This window comes from Anopheles moucheti, chromosome 3 (genome assembly GCF_943734755.1).
Source record: "Anopheles moucheti chromosome 3, idAnoMoucSN_F20_07, whole genome shotgun sequence".
NCBI classification, from domain to species: domain Eukaryota; kingdom Metazoa; phylum Arthropoda; class Insecta; order Diptera; family Culicidae; genus Anopheles; species Anopheles moucheti.
In genome coordinates, this window is record NC_069141.1 from 45,682,503 (window position 1) to 45,704,352 (window position 21,850).

A 21,850-nucleotide genomic window follows, 5' to 3' on the forward strand; every position below is an offset into this window, starting at 1 on the left:
TCACTTTTCACACAAACTTAATTCGTGAAATCATTTCATTAATGGTTAAGAGTTGTTTCCGCTTTTAAGGTGAAACACGCATTATAATGAATTGTATTTTGTCTTATCATTCGATTCTGCAGCATCAAGAAAAAGGGTTTGTCAAGGTAATTCACCGTGATTCGTTTCAACCTGAACCAACACCCATACGGTGAGTGTTTGTCGACGATGTCTATCGCTTAAATAAAATCTTTTTTTCCAAGCGTTCCATTATCCAGCACTCCTGATGTATAATATTGACTGTCATAATACACCCCTACAATATCCGTTTGCCAAACAAAACACTTTGTTCTTATAAAACGCGAGTGGTTCATTTGCTTCAGGGTTGTTTTAATTTTATTTTTATGTGTTATATCCTCTCCTTTGTTGTGAGTGGTTAAAATTCGGTCTAATCCATTCAACACCAAGTGCTATCGCGTTTACAGCTAGTTCCAAGATGAATTGGATTTTGTTTTTATTTTACAAATGAAGTATATTTTAATTGTTGTAAACATAGTATTTCTACGTACTCGAACTAGAAAGATATTTAGTTATGTTTCATTTCAAGGTCATTCCACAATCTTTCATACATGCGATATCGCAGACATGGGTGTACTATTGCTGTATATCTTCATAAAGCATTTCTTTTCATTCGTATTCATAATATCCGATTACAACAGTATTTATAGTAATTGTTTTTTTTTATTCAAAACGTGTCACATTAGAATAAATTAGCCTCTACATCTTCTTCCGTTGTAGTTATGCACTTGCATTACCCAACCCATTTTAAATCCGTTTCGTTATTACTCATCTATCTATGTTGCTTTTCTTTATATGCACCGATTACACATGATGTGAAAATGCGCCACCATCAATACCACTACAATAACACTGTAAAGCAAAAAAAAATCCAAGCATAGCCTATCCCAAAGCCGCAGAATACAGTATAGACCGCGATCCGTTCGCGGCATATTATGTCTCGCGAAGTCTACAGCACAGGTCAAGCAAATCCAAGCACTTCCGGTACTAGAAGCCCTGGTCGACCAACGAGACGATTAACTGAACTACCGACTGTTGATAAGTCGCCTTCACGAGACTACGGCGGAATCCGAGGAAGACCCTTAGGTGAAATAATTATCGTTTTTACATTGATCGTAATTTTGTATTGTATGCCTCTATTTTTCTCTTTATATGTAAATCTTTTATAAATGGAAATTGCAATTTATCTTCAGTCTTTCATATACTGAAAAACGCATCCCTAAGGCCATTCTTCAGTACCAGCTGCACGAAACTTGTACGTCCAGCCGTTCTGAAACTAAAATTCGTAGCGATCCACATTAAGCCTTTAAGCGAACATGATAAACTCAGACGGATAGAAAGAGATCTATTTGTCTATTCTTATTGAGTATGTCACCAACCAACCATAATTACCAAACGCGTAGCAGGAAAGGGAAACCTCACGGACTATAGTACACTCTCAGAATTTTGAACAATGTTTGACGTACTTCTAGTAGGGAAACTTTAGCTTAGAGTTTTTTCTAATGAGTTCCATATAAATTTTTTTAACTTTGTCATTTTATTAACGAGATGTGTATTGAACCATTTAATTGAAATGCAATGGGCAAATTATTTACTTCTTTAATAACAATGTTACAATGTTACAATGTTTGAAACTTCAATGTATTTTTAACAATAACATTTTACTGCTCGGTTTTGTACGACAAGTACACTATTCTACTGTCCCCTCGTCAATTGAAAATGCTTTCAATTGAATTCAGTCCGCTCGCTTTAAAATGGTATTGCCAAACCAGTTTGAAATGTATTACCGAATATTTATTTTTTACTAGACTTCTTGATACGTCTTTACAAAACGATGAATAAAAACGCTTTTGTTAGATATTTTTATTGCAAACGGTTTTCCATAATACAGTACAACTCGGGTTTCCAACACGCTTGTCCATTTGGTCGAGGTAGATGCGAACTGTTTTCAGCTAAGCTAACAATAAGCGCTGTCATTTTAATTTTTAACTTAAGTACAGGTAAATACGGCTCGTATCAACATTACAGCATATTTACTAAACATTACTTACACTCCATATCAGCACCCCAACAAAATCCATGACAACATTGTTTTACAATAAAATCTCTTAACAACATCAAATCATGCTCATAGATTTTTGTTTAAAGACCAGTAATTTTTGTCCATTGTTGAAGCGTTTTACCTGATGAAGTTCGAATAAGCGAAAAAAGTTGTACTGTATATGAATAGCATTCATCCCGCATGTAGTACCATAAGTTTACCTTCTTTGTACTGTGTTTGGCTTTCGATCCACGGTAGAATCATCTTTAGCTCATAAACGTCACCTTTCCCCATTCTTATAGGGCCCAATACACACCAATCACGCTCAGGAACTAATTCTCCGCTGAACTACAGCTGGAAGTCTTATCCACATCATAATTCATTTACAGCCATGGGTAGTCCATATTATCGGGATATGGACGAGCCCATCAGCCCTGCTGGTGGTCACCATCGCAGCAGAAGTGCCACTCGAGCTCCGACGCACTCGTTGGAGTATCCCCGTGAGCAACTAAGTACATTTGGTTACATTTTATCAATGGTCAGCTATCTCACATGTCATATACATATTTGCACAGGAACTCGTTACCAATCATTGGATCGGGGACTGGTCGATCCGCACGATCGAGAATTTATACCAATACGCGAACCGCGCGATCGTTCCCGAGATCGATCATTAGAACGGGGGCTTTATTTAGAAGAGGAACTCTACGGTCGACCACCAAGACAAGGTGATAAGCGTCATTGGTTGACGTTAATTGCTTTAAACGTGCTGTTAAAATTTTATAATGATCTTTTTGTCTTTCCACTATAGTAGCAATGCCGGAGCGAGGATATTTAGGAGATTTGCAGGTGCAAAATGGTGAGCTTCAACGTGAGCTGGGTAATCTAAAGAAAGAGCTGGAACTCACTAATCAAAAACTCGGAAGCTCGATGCACAGCATCAAAACGTTTTGGTCCCCTGAGCTAAAGAAAGAACGAGCTCTTCGGAAAGAAGAAAGTGCTAAATATAGCCTGATCAATGATCAGTTGAAGTTGCTAAACAGCGAAAATCAGGTGCGGATATTTTTATCAATTTTGTTGCTACCATTATCACAATATTCCCCTTACTGCTCTCTTTATATTTAGAAACAAGCGATGTTGGTGCGACAACTTGAAGAAGAGCTAAGATTACGCATGAGAGCTCCAAATATCGAAATGCAGCAGCAAATGGAAGCCCTTTATGCAGAGAATGAACATCTTCAAAGAGAAATTTCCATATTGCGCGATACCATAAAGGTAACGTATTGCATAACATATTAGTGTGCCTTGTTATAACGGGTCCGATTGCCAGTATAGTTATTTTGGCAATTATGTACACTTTTAACATTGAATAAAAACGGTCGGACCGTATTGCCGCAGTAAATGTTTATTTTAATACAAAAAAACTAGAATTTAAATTAATTTTATTTTATTTTATAATAATGCTGGTAGTTTTGATAGAGTATTAGTAGATATTATGTTTACATCTGTAACAGTACTTGCAAATGAAATAATAAATCAAGTGGCAGAGCACTCACGTCAGACTTGGTCTAGATTCAAATGTCGACAAAAACCGAGTTCTTCATGCATAAATCGGCCAATTAGATAATTTTAATACACTAGTCAAAGAAAGCTTTGGGCAAATCCGACCCAACTGCAACTGTTGTGCTACTAAGAAGCATGTCAACTCCGACGTGATCATAGCCAACCTAAATCCCAATTTCACAGTCTATGAGTATAAATTTTTCTATATCGAATATTCGTCTTGCCTTTTTTATTCAGGAACTGGAACTCCGAATAGAAACGCAGAAACAAACGCTTCAAGCAAGGGACGAAAGCATAAAAAAATTATTGGAAATGCTGCAAAGCAAAGGCATGGGTGCGTATAACGAACAAAACGTAACATTAAACAGATGCTTTAGCAAAGAAAATGTTACACGCATACATTTTAATCCTACATTCGATACTATTCTGCCCTAAATGCAACCAATCACTTATAAGCTTTTGTTTCGCTTCTAGGCAAAGAAGAAGAACGACAAATGTTTCAACAAATGCAAGCTCTAGCCCAGAAACAGGTAAGTTTGATATGTTATTAGTGCTTCAATATCTGAAACGAATTAAATTGACAAGTAATGCTTTAAAAACACATATATTTGTGATGATCAGAGAAACGTCTTATTATGTACCAGTAACTATAATAGCATGAAAATAATAATCATATTTTTTACGTTGTTTTCTTTTTCTAATCGACACCCAACTCGTTAGTCATATTTTTTCACAATGTTTTTCCAAGACCATAAATTTCCATAGTTTGTTGAATTTACATCAGTTCCATGTTTTGGTTTAGCTACCATCTATTTTTGTTTCTTGTTTGGTTTAGTACATTTCGCTTCTAACGCTTACGTACCTGTTGTTTGGCGAAAGAATTATGATAACTTATTTGTTAAAACAACCGTGCGCATTAGCAACTACGCTAGCGATCATACACCCACACACGTGGGATAAGCTATTTGTTTCGATCTTTCTCTTTCTCTTCAACTGTATTAATCTCTATGTTGGTTGTTTATTATTTATTGTTGTCTCTATATCTTTTATTTTTATCTCTATTTTCGTTTCTTTTCTTTCCTTTCGATTTTATATCATACTCTTTCTCGTTATCTTTACCTATCTCTCTCTATTTCTTTTACACACACACACACTGTCTCTGTGATGTTATTCACGTTTCAATTGTATGTTCAATGTATATTCGCTACCATATTTCTTGTAAATATATTTTTAGAGCTTTCACAAAGCTTTTTAAAAGACAGAAGAAATCTTCTATTCTCATAAAAAGTTGTTTTTCTTTATTTATCATCATTTATTCACTAAGATGTTAAATTCCTTTTTACTTGTTTTACATTGATCCCAATCTCTGTTTATAGTATAAGATTTGTTGCGAATCATGTATTTTCAGTATAATTCGTAAAGTTTCTAATTTAATTTTTGTTGTTGGAATTGAAAAATGCAGCAAATGAAATCAGTTTGCAGATAAATTATCGAGAGATTCATTTCGTTAACTTGCAAATAATCAGTTTTATACAAATTTCATATACTATATCAACTATCTCCGTAGTTCGTCACACATTCTTGCAATATTTGATGGCATTTGATTATTTACATTCATTTGTTGACTACTACATAACTATTTAAGTTTTATTTTCGTTTTCTTATGTTAAACACATTTCAAACAACAAAAAACCACCCGAGAAAGAGTACATCTCTATACAGCACTATTGTGCGATCGTACGTTTGTATGCCGGCAATTAAATTGTGTGGGTGTATGTGTGCGTAAGTGTGAGGGTTGTTTTCCGCTATGATCGTATGATGTCGTTCGCTGGCTCTGCTGTTACGAGAAGGCATCTAGTTTCAATGAAGAAATGCGACCATAACAGTTGGACTAAAAAGTGTTCATAGCATAAAAGATAACGATAGTATTAACAACATCGCAAAAATAATAAATGCACTCAACAGATTAAGTACTCAAATGCTGTAATCTTGTTCACAACAAAGTATAAAGTTGGCAGAAAATTCTATGTAGCACACGATGCAGATAAACATTGAAATCCATTCAATGTTACACCAGAACATGATAATGCAATGAAATATAAGCAAAAAGGTTAGCGGATGATGACGATGATCATAAAAAATAATTCTTTCGTCAAAACAAATGCGATACTTGACGAAACGTGTAGAGGCAAAAATGGTTCATACAGTTTTATACCGATAAAACGCAATCAGCCATGGATCTAAAATTGTACATAAATATTACACGTATAAGTAGATCTTATTGTTCTAACTTAAAAAGCTAACTTCTAATGCATAGAACATGAAACGAATTGTCTACGTAATGATTGCAAAAGACTATAAATTAAAAATCATTGACACAAATAGCAACGAAAACGAAAGCAAAATTTTGTGTACTGTACAGATATTGTTAAGAAAAGAACTGATTTTTTCACACTTAAAATCTGTCAATTTGAGACAACACTAAATTCGCTTTATCTAGTGAAGCATTAAATACATCATGAAGTGAGATATAAAAAGCATTTATGTAATACATAGACCATTTAGAAGGCATAAGCTCTTTATTTATATTACAACACTGTAGTACGCTTCTGATTCTGTTTGGCAATCCATATACTACTATTTAACGACGAGATAAAGATTGATCCCAGTTTATAATTCAAGATAGCAAGGCAACCAATCATTAGATTTTTATCATTTCCTTACGTTACATAAACAACTATTATTTGATTGTCTTTATCACATTCCTCATTAGATCTAAATTTATTCTCAGCATCCTACAAGTTGCGAATTCTAGGGAACATTACTTTCATATTAGTTTACGTAAACATGAAACATACTTGCAACTCCAGCCGACGACATGGATCGGACGGCATGTCACAAACTAGGCCAATGCGAATCAAATACTATCCAAACTAATTAACTGACCAATGTTAAAACATTAACAACACCCGTTAAACAAAAACAAACCAACATCCAGTGTTGTCTTCTCTCTCCTCTCTTTTTTTAAACGGCCATATTTTCAGATGTTTGATTTCGCCAACTGCACAACTACCACACCTGATTTAATGCGTACCAGTTTTTATCCAGCCCAGCCAACGTCCGTACTAAATTCAAACTACCACAACATGGCTCCAACATCTAAGCTGTTGGAAGTGCGCTCCGGACGATTGCCGGCCCGCCGCTACAGCATAAGTGGCAGTGTGCCATTGTCCTCCATGGTTGATTATTGCAATTTGTCCGAGAACGCAGCCAACCTTTATACACAATCGGCCAATCTGACCAACTTGTTAAACGAAACCACCAAATCATTATCCCGCTCTTCTAATATATTAAATATGCGCTCCCTGGGCACTACGGCCACAGGAGATAGTGGATTGAATCTGCCTATGAGCCATGCGGCGACACTCTTTACACAACCATCACATACTTCAGCACCAACATCTTCTTCCTCTACCGTTTGCGGTGTCCTCGATCCATCGCCATCGATTCCACTCGACCGAATGGCCACCTCGGCTGCTGCTTCGGCGGCAGCAGCCTCGGGCTTTCTTTGTTCATACCCGAACACATCCAGTATCTCCCACTTACCGAATGCGCTTAGTAACAATTCCAACTTATCGTACTATCACCATCACCTGCAGCACCATCTGCCTCAGCTTAATCAGCAAATCATGTCTCTACCGCAGCAAATGCAACAGTCACAGCAAAACTTATTCTCTAGTACCGGATATAGACCGTCAACCGACTACCTGCTCTCAAAACCGATTTACAGCAATAACACGATCAATGCAGCAACGAACGTCACCTCATTCATGTCGCAGCCACACAGTATGCTATCCCAGACGAAAAATCTTCTATCACAGCATCATTTCCTCTCCAACCCAAACATTACTCGTTCATTAACTAACTTGCCTTCCTCTACCACATCTGCTTATCCTTACGATCGTAATTTGCCATCGGCATCCGCTTTACGCTATCCATCGTCTTTGGATCATTCGCACTATCTGCACACGATGCACGATAATATCGACAACAGCGCCTTCTTCAAATATCCTAACACGTATCATGCTCCGTATTCCAAACTAGACTTAGACTATAATAGGGCAAACGATATGAAACGCCAAGTTAGTTTTAAATTTGATGTTGACACTTTATCCATCGATTCATAGATCAGCGGTAAATGAAATTTTCAACTTCTGAACAACGAATATTGAATAGGCATGCTTATGTATTAGGTAGAAAACATTCTTTACATACGATCGTCGTACCAATGCATTTTTAGAATGAGATTCAATAAATACATGTAACTATAATAGTGTTACAGCCCATAACAGAAAAAAAACTCACACACACACAGTAGATATCGACCAGCAACATTTCGTATTTGATAACAATGTATGGTAAAACTAATACGTTCCAAGACTGCCAAACTGCCAGCTACACTTGCCATAGCTGTACATACAAAATTTAATGTAGTGTATTTTACAAATTGCTTACTTAAGTTTCAACGGTGATGTTAATAAAACGTAATATTAATACATTCTCATCAACGCAATACTTGTGCTTTGAGCTTAGAGGAACGATCGTGAGAGATACAAAAACGAAGTGCAGCTAGTATGAATATGTATAACTATGTAATTCTCTAAAGAGCATAATGCCAATTATTAAACGCCAAAATGTAGAAGAGTAAGTGTTTAAACAAGTGCAAATATGAGTTATCGTATTGTTGAAATGCCTTTAAAAAATTTTAAATTAAAGTTATTAAAATATTCCATTCACGATTACAGCCTATGTCAAAAAACGCCAACAAATAGGCCAAAAGTCATGAAAGCTTTGCGATTATGTTGCCAAACTGAAGGTATTATCTACTTAAGACAAGTACTAAGAAAACATTCACGAATACATACGAAAAGCAATAGATGTACTGTGTTGCATTAGTTTGCATTAGATAACCAGTTCATTTACAAATTCTCGCATAAAGTAATCGTATAAATCAGTTCATATCTATTGCGGTCAATTCTTTAATCTTCATCTGATTTCTGGTAACTAATCGTTTAACTTGATGTCTTGTAATAGATATTTAGAAACCATTGTCCAACGTGTTATATTCCATCGTTTAACTCTGTTGTTGTTTTATTCACTATTACAGCTCATAGTTTTAATACACATTAAACAAAGTACATTAAGACAGCTTGACGAACATTTCCAACGACAGTTATTTAGAAATGATCCAATGATTTGAATACAAATGCTGCTTGATATTAATGTGATAAATATGAGACCCTTTCTGGCGGAAACGAAGCTATGTACAAAATTCAATGAAACGAAAAACAATGTAAAACAGTCAATGTCAATTAAACACAGTGCGCTCCACTTCATTGATATGTAAATGCTTTCATTCAATGTGGATTCAGCACGCACGATCATATTATTGGAGCAATTAAATTTGTATGTCTTTCACTACTATAAATAAGAATGTTACTTTTAGTAGAATAGAACGTCATGATAAAACAGTACTTTTAACTAAAACTATGATCAGAATTTAATGGGTTACGAGTTACGATGTAGGCGTATGTTGCAAATGTAATAAATACGAAGAATACGATTCGATTTTACTTATATTTGATACGTTGTTTTATTTTATAACTTACGATCTCTTATCAAACGATTTCGTTGTAATGTATTCAATACAATGATAAAAAAGTGTACATGGAATCTTTACAAATGATAACCACCAAATGATAATGTTGAATACATTAGATATCAATGTTAATAGACAAATCCAGCCCGAGTGATAATGAACAGACGAACGTGGAGGATGTGGTTAAAACATAACAACTCAGTATTACTGAATAAGCTAAAGCTGTATAGCTAAGGTTGCAATTTTGAAAGCGTGCAAGTACGCTATATTTAAAGAATGTATAAAATTTAGCCATATTGTGTTACTGTTTCCTTGAGTTTGGACGCATTTTAGTAGCTTTTGTTTGTTACTGCGAAGTATATCATAAGACTAATAAAATCGAATTTAAATCTGAAATACAGCCAATTAATCAATTAAAACAAAAATCGTTCGAAACATTATTTTACGGCCATTCGATCATTAGTTTCTACCATGCTCTCTCGAATAGTAGTGCCGTTGAATAGCTATAAAACTGCAATCCTCACACTACAAAAGCGGCACTATACTGTACAGATCTACGATCATAGAACTTTCAAACCCAACCCTCTTTGTGAAGCCTTAAGTATATTAGAAAAAGATGAAACGATGATTCCAAACGGTTGTATTTGGAAATGGGAGCAAAAAGTATTAAAGTCGGTATTTTGTATTTATTTTTAAAGCTGGATGATTTTCGCTTGGAAATCACACGTCGCGATCAAGAGATAATGGCAATGGCCGCAAAAATGAAAACGCTTGAGGAACAACATCAGGTACGTAACCGTGTATTTTTTGTGGATTTCTCTGTCCCAATTACGTCACTACTTACAGTTTTGATTATTGTTCACAGGATTATCAACGTCATATTGCTGTTCTCAAGGAATCGCTATGCGCTAAAGAAGAACATTACAATATGTTACAATCAGATGTAAGTATCACCTTGTAGCACCCTTGTAGTACCCCTCGGAGCTTCCTCTAGCATAAGAAGAGGGTTCAAGCTTCGCTATTCGAGTTCTTTACAGGTATAATCTATACACCTTTTACTGCTAAACAGCTTATTTCGGGGCTCCCAATACGGCGAGGCCCTAGGCGGCCGCCTACTCCACCTACCGTTATATCCGCCGCTGTACATGATGTTTATTTATTTATTTATTTATTTATTTATTTATAACTAATTTGTCTGCCTTAAGTTTACACACATGTATACTTAAAATCTATACCCGTATGCAAAAAAGAGAACTATCACTATCTAGCTAACTAACTGAAACTGTGCCTGAAACCTACAACTAAAATTAACTAGTGCTGCAAGGAAACGGGGAATGAAAAAGATGTGATCGGAAAGTGTAAAATTGGGATGTGAAATTGAATTGTACCAAGGAGCGAAGCAAAGGATCATTACACCGTACGCCGAAGCGGAACATACAAAGGAATGGGAGACAGGAGAGCAGGGGCATCAATTCGATTCAGGAGCAGGGAACGGGAAGAAGTATTGGGATAAGGTGCGGCGGTCGTCAAGAGTGTATAAATTGAAAAGTCGACATGTTGACTCGTAGTGAGGGAGTGCAGAAGATAAACCTCAAGAAGCTTAAGGGAAGCAAACCTGGTGAAATCTCCTGCACCCGTTCGATGCGATCGATGTGTATCTCTTGGCCCTCTTGGCCCTTGGGAGATCAGATTACAGAGCAATACCCCAAAAGAGATCGGACCAGCGAACAGAACAAAGACAGAGAGGATTCGAGAAATCACATGCAACCCGCTTCATAAAACCAACCATCCTCCATGCGCACGATCAATGTGATAACCGAATGTAAGATCAGTGTATGCCCAAGTCCTTGATTAGCGAGACCCGATTGACGCAGACATTATTTATAAAGTAGAAATACACAATAGGAGCTCGATAACGTGTGAACGACATGACATTAGACTTCCGACAAAGAATAAGAGAATTACGAGTACACCAGGAGGATAACAGATGATGTGTAAATGTTGCCATTTGCTACGAGGAAAACGAAACATATGAGAATTCCATTAATCGATTGTATAGAAACGTACGAAAACAACATCATTTCCTCAAAGAGTGTGGCTCCAATCAGTGTTAATTCTCTTTTCTTTTCTTTCGGCAGGTTGAAGAGTTGCGTAATCGATTAGAGGAGAAAAATCGAATGATTGAAAAGAAGACACAAGGTACAATGCACACCGTTCAGGAAAAGAATCGACTACACACAGAACTTGCAGAACTAAAAGAACATATGGATATAAAAGACAGGAAGATAAATGTTCTTCAACGAAAGGTATTTATTGGAAGCGTGTTGATTGAGCAATCAATTTGATAACCTTTACATGGTCTAACCGTTCCAGATTGATAATTTGGAAGATTTACTTAAGGAGAAGGATAATCAAGTGGATATGGCACGTGCAAGGCTCAGCGCAATGCAGGCACACCATTGCAGTTCGGAGGGGGCGTTGACGAGTCTAGAAGAGGCAATCGGAGATAAGGAGAAGCAAATGCAGCAACTACGCGACCAGCGGGATCGTGCCGAAGCCGAGAAAAAGGAAGAACGAGAGCTACATGAACGCGAACTCGCTGAATTTAAGATGAAACTTCATTCGTTGGACAGCGAGGTTGAAAAGCTAACGACTCGTCTCCATAGAGCTCTAGCTGAAAAAGACCGTTTGGAAGCAAAACTGGAGAGCTCGCAAAGTGAACTAGGAAAGTCAAAGGCAGAGCTTGAGCATAAGACGTCAAGTGATGTCGGTCGTAGTGGAGCCGACTGGGAACATGCAAAACAGCGGTTGTCACGCCTTGAATTGGAAAATGAACGTCTACGAACCGAATTGGAACGGTCACAGGTAATGTAGAATTACTAGGATCACAACTGGATCTCTTTTGTTGACTATATACCCTCTTAAGTCAGATGTGTGGTTTTATTTCGACTTACATTCTACCGAGCTGCCGGATGTGTAGCGTTGGCTCATTTGCTTATTTTCGTTAAATCTCTATACAACCGATCTCTATAAGAACCGATGGTACGCTATTCAGTTGTGGAACATTTTGACCAATATTGTCAACCATATCGATGCAATTCGTTTTCATTCGACACGTTTTATCGAACTATACCTTTGTACGTTATTATCTTCGTTCTATCTTTCTAATCTTATTATCTTTTTTCTTATTTCTTAACAATGTTCGTAACATTAAGCCAGGGAAATGGATATCCAACTCATAATATTGTTGTACGTAATTCTTGAATATTTTGATGTTTCAGACCACTTTTGGCAGATCTACTTTAAGTACATCGCAAGAACTAGACCGCGCGCAGGAGCGAGCAGACAAAACAACAAACGAGCTAAGGCGCACGCAGGCTGAGCTACGAGTGACACAAGTAAGCCTAAAACGTTTTTTGTCGGTACACTTCAAGCTAAAACATTTTTTAGCTGTTTCAAATCATTATTGCGTCTTACGGTTACTATTTTTCATCTCATTATTTTAATGACATTAAAAACAGTTTACCATAAACATGTACAAAAGAAACTCTCTAAATCAAGAAATAATTCTTCTAAATCCTTTCGGCTGTTAATTCGTATCTTCTAAGTAATTTGAAAATATTCCTGATTATCTGAAATAAACTAATAAACAAGCAAACGACAGATTAATCGCCATTGGTTTGATCTGTTAATGCAAGTTATGTTCTTACAAGTTTGGAACATAATCTAGATGGAGCTTTCCAAAGCACAGGGAACTGTAACAAACTTTCTTTAAGCTATTTTTTATTTAAAAATAAACTTCTTTGTTATAAATACAAATGCGTCACCATTTTTGAACACGACGCATTTAAACTACCTTGAGTTTTGTGTTCAATTCTTTACTTGATAGTTACAGATAGTTACAGAATGTATAAATTGATGTATTCAGAGTTTAAATTGTGCTCTGTTGTGAAGGTGATATTACACTCAAGTTTAAAGTGTTGTTATAAATGGAAAGAATAATCTTTCTAGTCCCATAATATAATGTGGTTTACACAAATTTTGATGTATAAAAATGTGGTTCTTGTACCGGTTACGGTACACGATAAGCATCCCTTATTACTAACATAGCTAATCTTTTAAAACATTGCAAGGGTGTTTGTTTTTCGTCACTTAATTTTCTGTCGTATTTCATGGTAAAACGTAGATCCGATATAAATTTATAAAAATTATTATTTGATGCATTTAAGTAATTGTAACGCTTGTATAGAACCATAATTTGGCTAGGTGAATAAACTGTGAAAACATGCTTTGATGTAACTGTTTCTTGTGCATGTTTTGGAATTCACGCGCTTTAAATGTGAAAATGATGCTTGATTTCATTTAATCGTTTCTTATTTGGTCTTACATTGATTACCTGCAAATCGTAATGGCATATTATGATTTTTCCTACGCGAATGTCGTGCATTTTGAACCAAAAAATAATTTGCTCAAAAAAAACTTTTCATTCACCTTTTCTCTTATTGATAAGGATATTGTTGTAATCTAATCATTGTTGGCAATTATATCAGAAAACTATTATTACACCTACAGATGTGCTATTCTGTGTTTCCGTAAAATTTATTGTAATCATGCCCAAGCTGTAGTACCAGTCACTTATTTTGGTTTAAGATGAGAAGTGTAGAAAACATTTCTCCGATAGACATAATTGTTGCATTTGTTACATCGTTTTGTGAGCATCCCTTATCGCATATTCAAATAGTTTATGTTCAATTCATTACACAACAAATAACACAATCACTGATAAACCGTTCACCAACGTTTTATAGGAACATACGGTACACGATTTTGTGAGTAGCAACTTTTTACACAATCTTGCTCTTTTCTCACTAATTCATTGATTTGATTTAAAATTGAAGATAATGCCAAAAAAATTAATTTATTTTTACAGTAATTGTCTTGTACCATTATTCGTTTTATATGCTCAATTTCTTGTTATTAGATTTATACGATTATTCTTAACAGTAATTGTCTTCAGTTCTGCCACGTTGATTGACATATTGAAATTATTGCAATTTTCTTGATTATTTACTTTCAATTTAATTATCTTCAGACATTAACATTATCGATTTTCCACGCTGACATTATCAAAAATCACTAAGTGATGTTTATTATTGCTACACATGCACTCAAAATACTGTTGATTGAATAAACTATACAGTTTCAAAGGCGGGGTGAAATAAATTCACACAATAGCAATACAGCTTTTTTGCCTACTCTTTATATAGTACACTTAATCATCTTAAACACTTGGTTATAGATTGTTAGCAGTTGTTGAGCTTTAGTTATTACCAAAAACTTCTTGTTCTTAGTAGGTTTTTTTCTGTTACTGAGTTACTATACCGATTCCATGGCCACTTGTATATCATTACAAATTATTGTTATTGGTTGGTTGTCAATTCTTCAAACTTCTAGCCTTTTTATCGTATGATATTTACTAAGAAGTGTACTATACATTACAATTCTCTTTTTACTATCATAACACATAGCAATATGTATTTTAAGTATAACATTGCTATAGTATTTGCTTGCGTTGAAACTTCATAACATTCGATTTTGATTTCATTTTCTTTCCTTTCTTTTCTTTTTTCTCTCCGCGTTTCTTTCTCTCGTTTCCATCCCATTACTTAACCTGTGTCAATTGTGCAATTGATGCGGTGCGACCCTGCATTACAACTTACTCAATCGAACGGCTATTTTAACGCCTAGACCGACGCTGAACGATCAAGAGCGGAAGCTGCCGCCTTGCAAGAAAAATTAGAGAAGAGTCAAGGCGAAGTCTATAGACTTAAGGCTAAGCTTGAAAACGCACAAGGTGAACAGGAAAGCTTGAAACAGGAAATGGAAAGAGGCCAGGCTGGTATACAACGAATTGTTAGTGAAAGAGATAAGGTAATTTCCTGTTTTTTTGTTTTGAATTTACACACAGCATACCCTCACATGACTGGCTTTATTACATACATTCCACACAATCTTTGCTCTTACATTGGCATTTTATTAGGATATGCCATAGATGCTAGTTTTCTTTATTTACCCGCAAGTGTGTTCTTGGAGACTGGGATGCTAATTCGTTTTAAGCAACTTTGAAAACATGTTCCCGGTACCTAAGATTGCCTACACACAATTGCTTTCATTTGCGCGATATTGTTTCAACACGGACCTTGACGTATAGTGCACCAATTGTATTCATTATTTTAAGTTTCTTTATTCTAATTCTTGTACACATTCTGAAGCAAATTACTATAACTGAAACTTCCAATACAACATTCTACACTTTCAAATTCAACTGTGTCGTAATTTACATACAGTAATCACATACTGATCAAACACGCTCACGAACAACAAATATAAGTGCGTACGAACTAAACCAGCATCAATATGGTTCATGGGACTGCATTGTAGACCGCTGCAAAGTTTCTTATATCACAACCGTCTTTTTATTCAACACTCTCAACTAGTACCATGATCACCTTGTACCATCATCATGTCCTACAATATAAATCGTATGAGTGTCGTATAGCAAATAATAGCAAGAAATAATCAACAATGTACTACACACCCATGTTTCGTGGATATGGATTAGATAAGTAGTTAGCAGTGGCATTTCGCAGAACAATAATGGTTCTCGCAATCAGCATCAATTACTAATGGCGATGTGTTTTGCTATCAATTTTCATGCATTCATCCGATCACACATTAATTCAAATGCAAAATAATGCCAAACACATCTAACTTACTATTAATAGTATAGCAGAGTATGCTCGGAAGCATTGTAATGTATTTTAAAACTTCTCAATTAAAGTGAAACGTTACTTAGACGATTGATAGTAAAGTTTAAAAAGGCACGTTGAAGTAATTGAAACCACTTTTCTCTCTCGCTTTTTACATATATGGATACTGATTCAAGCGTTCTTTTAGAAAAATCGATAAAAGATTTGCTTAGCACACCACGGGCATGGAAACACATCTTGGCTTTACCGACCCACCATAGCCATTGCAGCTGACTATCCAGCTATGTGCGTCATAATATCTAGAAATTCGTTAAGGCACAAGAAGAGAAAAAGAGAACAATAGTTTACTTCAACCATAATGCATGCAGCTAACTACTTATGAATCCATGCTGTAAGTGTAAACACCTGCATATATCTGCCTACATATAAAATGTAACTAATGTCTAATTATAAGTACCTATCTAGAATATACAAATTACATGGCTGTATGTAAATATTGAATGATTGGTAGCTCAAATCTATCGCTCCTGCAGTACGTTATCACTCTACGCTTTGTAGTGTAAACTCTATAACCTTATTTATTTCCCTCATTCAACTCGATATGTCTATGGTTGCTTGAAATGGCCTACAACTAAACGGCAATAAATAAAAAATTCATTCAACTAACAGCGCTGAATGCACCTCTGTCATAGTAAGGAAAACAGCAATGCAAAGCTCCCATTCTCCACTTTTATACACTAACCGAACATTTATGGGAACTTTTTCATTAATACGAATACATCATTTCGCTCTATTATTCCAATACCGAGGTACTCGATGTTTACACAAAACTATTCAAAAATTTTTATTTACATTGTTCGTCACTGTTCCACACATCCAGGCGTACACTGAGTTGGAAAAGATTCGCGAAGAACTTGAGCGTACGCAAGCTACACTTGGCAAATCACAGCTCACTCAAGAAAAACTGCAAAACTCGCTCGACAAAGCACAAAACGAAATTGACCATTTACAGGAAAAATTGGACAAAAGTGGTGGAGAAACCCGTAGGGTAAGTAACCATGATGGACGTCGAACATTACTCAAAATTGTACATTAATATCTTCTCCTTGTTTTACAGTTACAACTCGAGAAAGAAAAAATTAACTATGAATTTGAGAATATTCAATCTCAGTTGGATAAATCGTTGGGACAATCTTCGCGCATTCAAAAAGAGAAAGAGGCTGCACAAATGGACCTCGATCGTTATCGAGACAAGGCAGATAAACTGCAGTCATCTCTTGCCCGTTTGCAAAAGGAGCGTGATGTACTTTGTGATGAGTTGGAAAAATTGAAAGAAAAATCCGAATCTACCCAAAGTAATTCCCTCAAATACCAACGCGAACGCGATGCAATTCAGACCGAGCTTGAAGTAGTCAAAGAACGGTGGGAAAAAGCACATCAAATCCACCAGAAGCTTCAGATGGAGCGAGATGATGCCATTACGGAAGTCGATATATTAAAAGAAAAACTGGACAAGGCTCTGTATGCCAGCCAGAAACTGATCGATGAGAAAGAAACCTCTACCAAAGAGTTCGAGAAAATGCTCGAGAAGTATGATCGGGCACAAAATGAAATTTACAGGTTGCAGTCACGCGTGGACACTGCCGAAGCCGATCGCAACCGATTGGAGGTAGAAGCAGAACGTTCTGCATTGGCGGCCTCAAAGGCGCGCGAAGACTTGCGTAAAATACAAGAAGAAACAACACGCCTCCAAGAAGCTTGTGATCGTGCTGCAATGCAACTTGGTCGTTCGAAGGAACTCGAGGATAAAGCCAAGGAAGATGTGGACATGATTCGTGAAAGACTGGACAAATGTCAAACCGATTTGCGCCGGTCACAATCAGAAAAGGAAAACCAACAGGCAGAAGTGGAACGCTTGACATACGAATTGGATCGCTCACATAATCTCTACACTAAACAAACGGCATCGCTTGATTCAGCGCAGGAAGAGATCGCACGCTACGGACTGGAGATCGAAAAAATGCGCGAGCGTTACGAAAAGACGGCGGCTGAACTGCGGCGACTGCAAGAGAATGAATCCTTCTCACGCGAAGCTCGACGAATGAAGGATGAAAATGATAGATTACGCGAAAAGTACGACAAAGTTATGGTGGAGCTAGAGAACTTCCGCGGTAAATCACAATACGAGCAGGAGACGTTCGACAAGATGAAGGAGAAGTTTGAGACACGAGAAAATGAGTACCAAACGATGGAGCTCAAACTGCACGAAACCAGTCTGCAGCTCGATCTGGCCAGAGCCGAAGTTACTAAGTTGATCTCCAATCAAGACAAACAGCGTTCGGATGCTGAACGAGCTCACATTGAATATGAAAAAATCCGAGACAAGCATGAAAAACTCATCAAAGAAGTTGAACGCCTGCGGCAGAATCCACAGTCTGCCATCAGTCCCGGTGCGTTGGCCACTGCCAGTACGGTAAGCTTAACAGACAAAAACGAACTTGAGCGTTTGCGTGAGCGTCTAGAGAAGGCACTGCAAAGTCGCGACGCCACCGAAATGGAAGCAGGAAGATTGGCTAAGGAGCTCGAAAAGGCGCAGCTACATTTGACCAAACAGCAGGAAGTTTATGAAGCTACGCGCATTGAGTTCGAGCGTATGTCAGCTGAACTGACACGTGTACTAGAGCGGCTTGAAAAAGCTGAAGCCGAAAAGGAAACGCTTCGCCAATCGACGAAGATCTACGAAAAACATCATCAGCAGCATGCCAGCAACCATCACGTCGAGCAGAGCCTCATGAAACTGGAAGCCGATAACAAGCAGCTGATGGCCGAACGCGACCAACTCGTAATGCAGCTGGAAAAAAGTCAAGACATGCTTATGAGCTTCCAGCAGGAGCTTAACGCAGCTGAATTAGAACTACAGCGGCAGTGTGAAGAAAATCGTCGGCTTAAGAGTTCACCTCAGCAGCCAGGAGCTGTTTCAACTCCACCGCAACAAGCCCAGGCTGCGGCCCAGGAAATTCAAAATTACAAAAAAGAAATCACTAAGCTGAAACAAATGCTTCAGGAAACCGGGGCACGTGGGGATAATGAGCTCGAACAGTGGCGTAAAGTTGTTGAGCAGGAAAAGAACCGCGCGGATCAGGCGGAAAAGGCTGCAATAGAGTTGCAAAAGCGAATGCAGGTAGGATAACAATACACTGACCATGCAGTCCTTTCTTCTCCGTGGAGTAATGACTACTACTAGTTCATATGCCTGCTATTGCTGGCATACTAGACTTATTTTACCACGCCAGTACGATGTAACGGTCCGGATGGGATTTTGTCTCGGTTCTGTCGTGTGAGACCGGTGCCGATACCAATTCTTCACCGGGCTGCCGCATGTAGTCGCTCAATTGCATACATATTTGAATAAGATCTGTCATATGCGTAAACCATTGCTAACCAAACTGTTTCTTATTACGTGCCAGGTAATGGAGCAACAATTAAAACAGCAACTATTACAAATGACCAACATGCAGAAACAATTGCAACAGCAATCAACGCAACAGCAGCAACAGCAACAATCGCCGTCAAATAAAAAGGAACTGGAAAAGCTGCAGGAGGAACTGAAAGCAGCGGTTACCCATCGAGACCAATTCCAAAATCAGCTCGAGCTATTGGTGCAAGAGCTTGAAAAGAGCCAAGTAACTATAAACTTTCTCAAATTTCGGTGTCATGGCGTTAACATGAATCTCTCTTATCGTTACATTTCTATAGACAGAAGCTCTGGATGCTACGAAAAAGACCCAACAGCATCAACAACAGGTTGGCCAACTCCAACAACAGATTCAGCAATTGCAGCAACAATTGCAACAAGCCACTCAGGCAGCAAATCAAAAGGTAGCGCAGAATGCAGGCGTAAGTGAAGCAGAGCGCAAACAGCTAGAAGCACAAATGAAACAAATCGAAGACGCAACTCGGCTACTAGAAAGCGAAAGAAAAACTTTTGAAGATCAGCGTAAGGCCATTGAAAACAAACGTAAAGAGTTGGAGGATAAGGAAAAGAATCTCATCGAGTTCGATAAGCAGCTTAAGAAGCGCAAAGAACAAATGGACCAACTAGAAAAATCACTACAAAAGGTATCATAGCTTCGTTCGAATCATTGTAACGAGACACTTTACACATGCTGCTTGTTTCATTTCAGGCCGGCGGAACTGCCGCTGCTGCTGGAGAATTGAACAAACAGTTAACAGAAACTCAGCAGATGTTAGACAAGTAAGTTGATATAAATTAATTTTATTATTTTCTTTCCAGAGTGACTGGGCATTATATATTAAGAACTAGGTGTTTGTAAACTGTCAGATTTGCCAGATTTGTCGATTTGTCGATTTACTCTGTATGGCAACATCCTGCAGAAAGAACCAATATTATTTACACTAACCTTGTACTGCATAACAAGGAACAAACAAAAATATATTAATGTTTTTTTTTTCATAATACAGGGCATCAAAAGAACTGGGCGATGCAAAGGAAGAAGCTAAACGATCAGCTGCTGAAACTGAACGACTTTTACAATTGGTGCAAATGACCCAAGAAGAACAGAACCAGAAGGAGAAAACGATAATGGATTTGCAGCAGTAAGTATAATCCAAACGTGTAACTCAAACCGCGTTTAACGAATCACTCACTAACGCGTCCTTTTTGTTTCCAGAGCCTTAAAAAATGCTCAAGCAAAGTTGAAAACAGCACAAGCACAGCCACAGGATGCGGGACCAGCAGGATTCCTCAAGAGCTTCTTCTAAAAAGGGTTTCCTTTTCTGGTTCTGCTATTGGTGTATTATCGTTCATTGTACACCATTTATTAATCATATTTGGATGCCACAAAATGTTTAAAAAAACCAACAACAATATCGCAAAAAGAGTACAACTACTAGTAGTAATTCCGTTTAGAATGATGCTGAATAATTCAGGGTTCCATGCTAGCAACTTCACTCGAAACGGTGAGTAGTTTTGCAAAAGTTTTGTTAAATGTTTGTCTGTTATATTGCATTGCATTGATTTTAAACGCGCAGTAAGATTGTACAGTAACAAAACAAGGAATACAATAGTTTTCTGATTAATATGTTTCTGTTATTTCTACGCGTCAAGGACGATTGCAATTGGTTAAGTGGTTAATTATTGATCGATATGATAGTCAAAGCAGGAACATGTCTTCAGTATGAACATTGCACAGAATACAAGAAATTGCTTTTATGCGATTTAGTCACTACTAGCCAGTGATCGATCTTTATTATAAGCAATAATCTTACATGTTCTGTAAAGCAGCAGCAAGCCAAATGGAGAATCGATTAAGCTAGGCGATTATAGCATATACCACATGTGGCAACCATTTAGAGATATTTAGTAGAACATGTGAACATTCGCTGCCATTTAATATTTACTTTAAAAGAATATTAACAAATGAAGGTTTTCGAAAACGACAAAGATTCTAACTGCACCCTCCAATTCTTCATTACATTACCGGAAAAATCTAGTGTGCATGTGCAATGATGGATCGGTTATAAGTTAAAGATTGTAAAGGAAAGCAAAAGACCTGTTAGAACACTTAGTTAAAACACGAATGCCAGAGATGTTTCTGTCTCTTTCAATTTCTCTGAGGACCGTTAAAAGTATCACCCTCAAATACAGCAGTATTTCGTTTGATGATTATAGAATAGGAATATAATACACTTGACAAAACAAAATCATGAACGACCAGTTTTGAGCCACCGTAAATATTG

General features: G+C 37.1%; 1 protein-coding gene across 2 annotated transcripts; it reads left to right on the forward strand.

The window, feature by feature from the left end:
* The first annotated feature begins 992 nt into the window (after window positions 1-992).
* On the forward strand, window positions 993-20,872 carry LOC128306006 (plectin). Of its 2 annotated transcripts, XM_053043672.1 has the most exons (22): window positions 993-1,143; window positions 2,488-2,598; window positions 2,674-2,835; window positions 2,913-3,151; window positions 3,224-3,373; window positions 3,899-3,995; window positions 4,136-4,191; window positions 10,019-10,108; window positions 10,186-10,263; window positions 11,459-11,626; window positions 11,694-12,185; window positions 12,602-12,718; window positions 15,069-15,251; window positions 16,971-17,138; window positions 17,208-17,345; window positions 17,493-17,498; window positions 17,541-19,271; window positions 19,558-19,773; window positions 19,847-20,209; window positions 20,275-20,345; window positions 20,573-20,707; window positions 20,782-20,872. In XM_053043672.1, the coding sequence occupies exons 1-22, from the start codon at window positions 993-995 to the stop codon at window positions 20,870-20,872; spliced, it is 5,013 nt and encodes a 1,670-aa protein (XP_052899632.1). The 2 variants fall into 2 exon arrangements, with proteins under 2 accessions (XP_052899632.1, XP_052899631.1); XM_053043671.1 differs by having other exon boundaries at window positions 11,694-12,186; window positions 12,579-12,742; window positions 17,208-19,271.
* Window positions 20,873-21,850: the final 978 nt, after the last annotated feature.

What these genes read in the sequence shown, in the direction of transcription:
- LOC128306006 (XM_053043671.1), top strand. Translation starts at nt 993, where the DNA reads ATGTCTCGCGAAGTCTACAGCACAGGTCAAGCAAATCCAAGCACTTCC. An exon ending in GCACTCGTTGGAGTATCCCC is followed by an intron (nt 2,599 to 2,673) that starts GTGAGCAACTAA and finishes ATATTTGCACAG; the next exon opens with GAACTCGTTACCAATCATTG. An exon ending in TTGTTAGTGAAAGAGATAAG is followed by an intron (nt 15,252 to 16,970) that starts GTAATTTCCTGT and finishes CCACACATCCAG; the next exon opens with GCGTACACTGAGTTGGAAAA.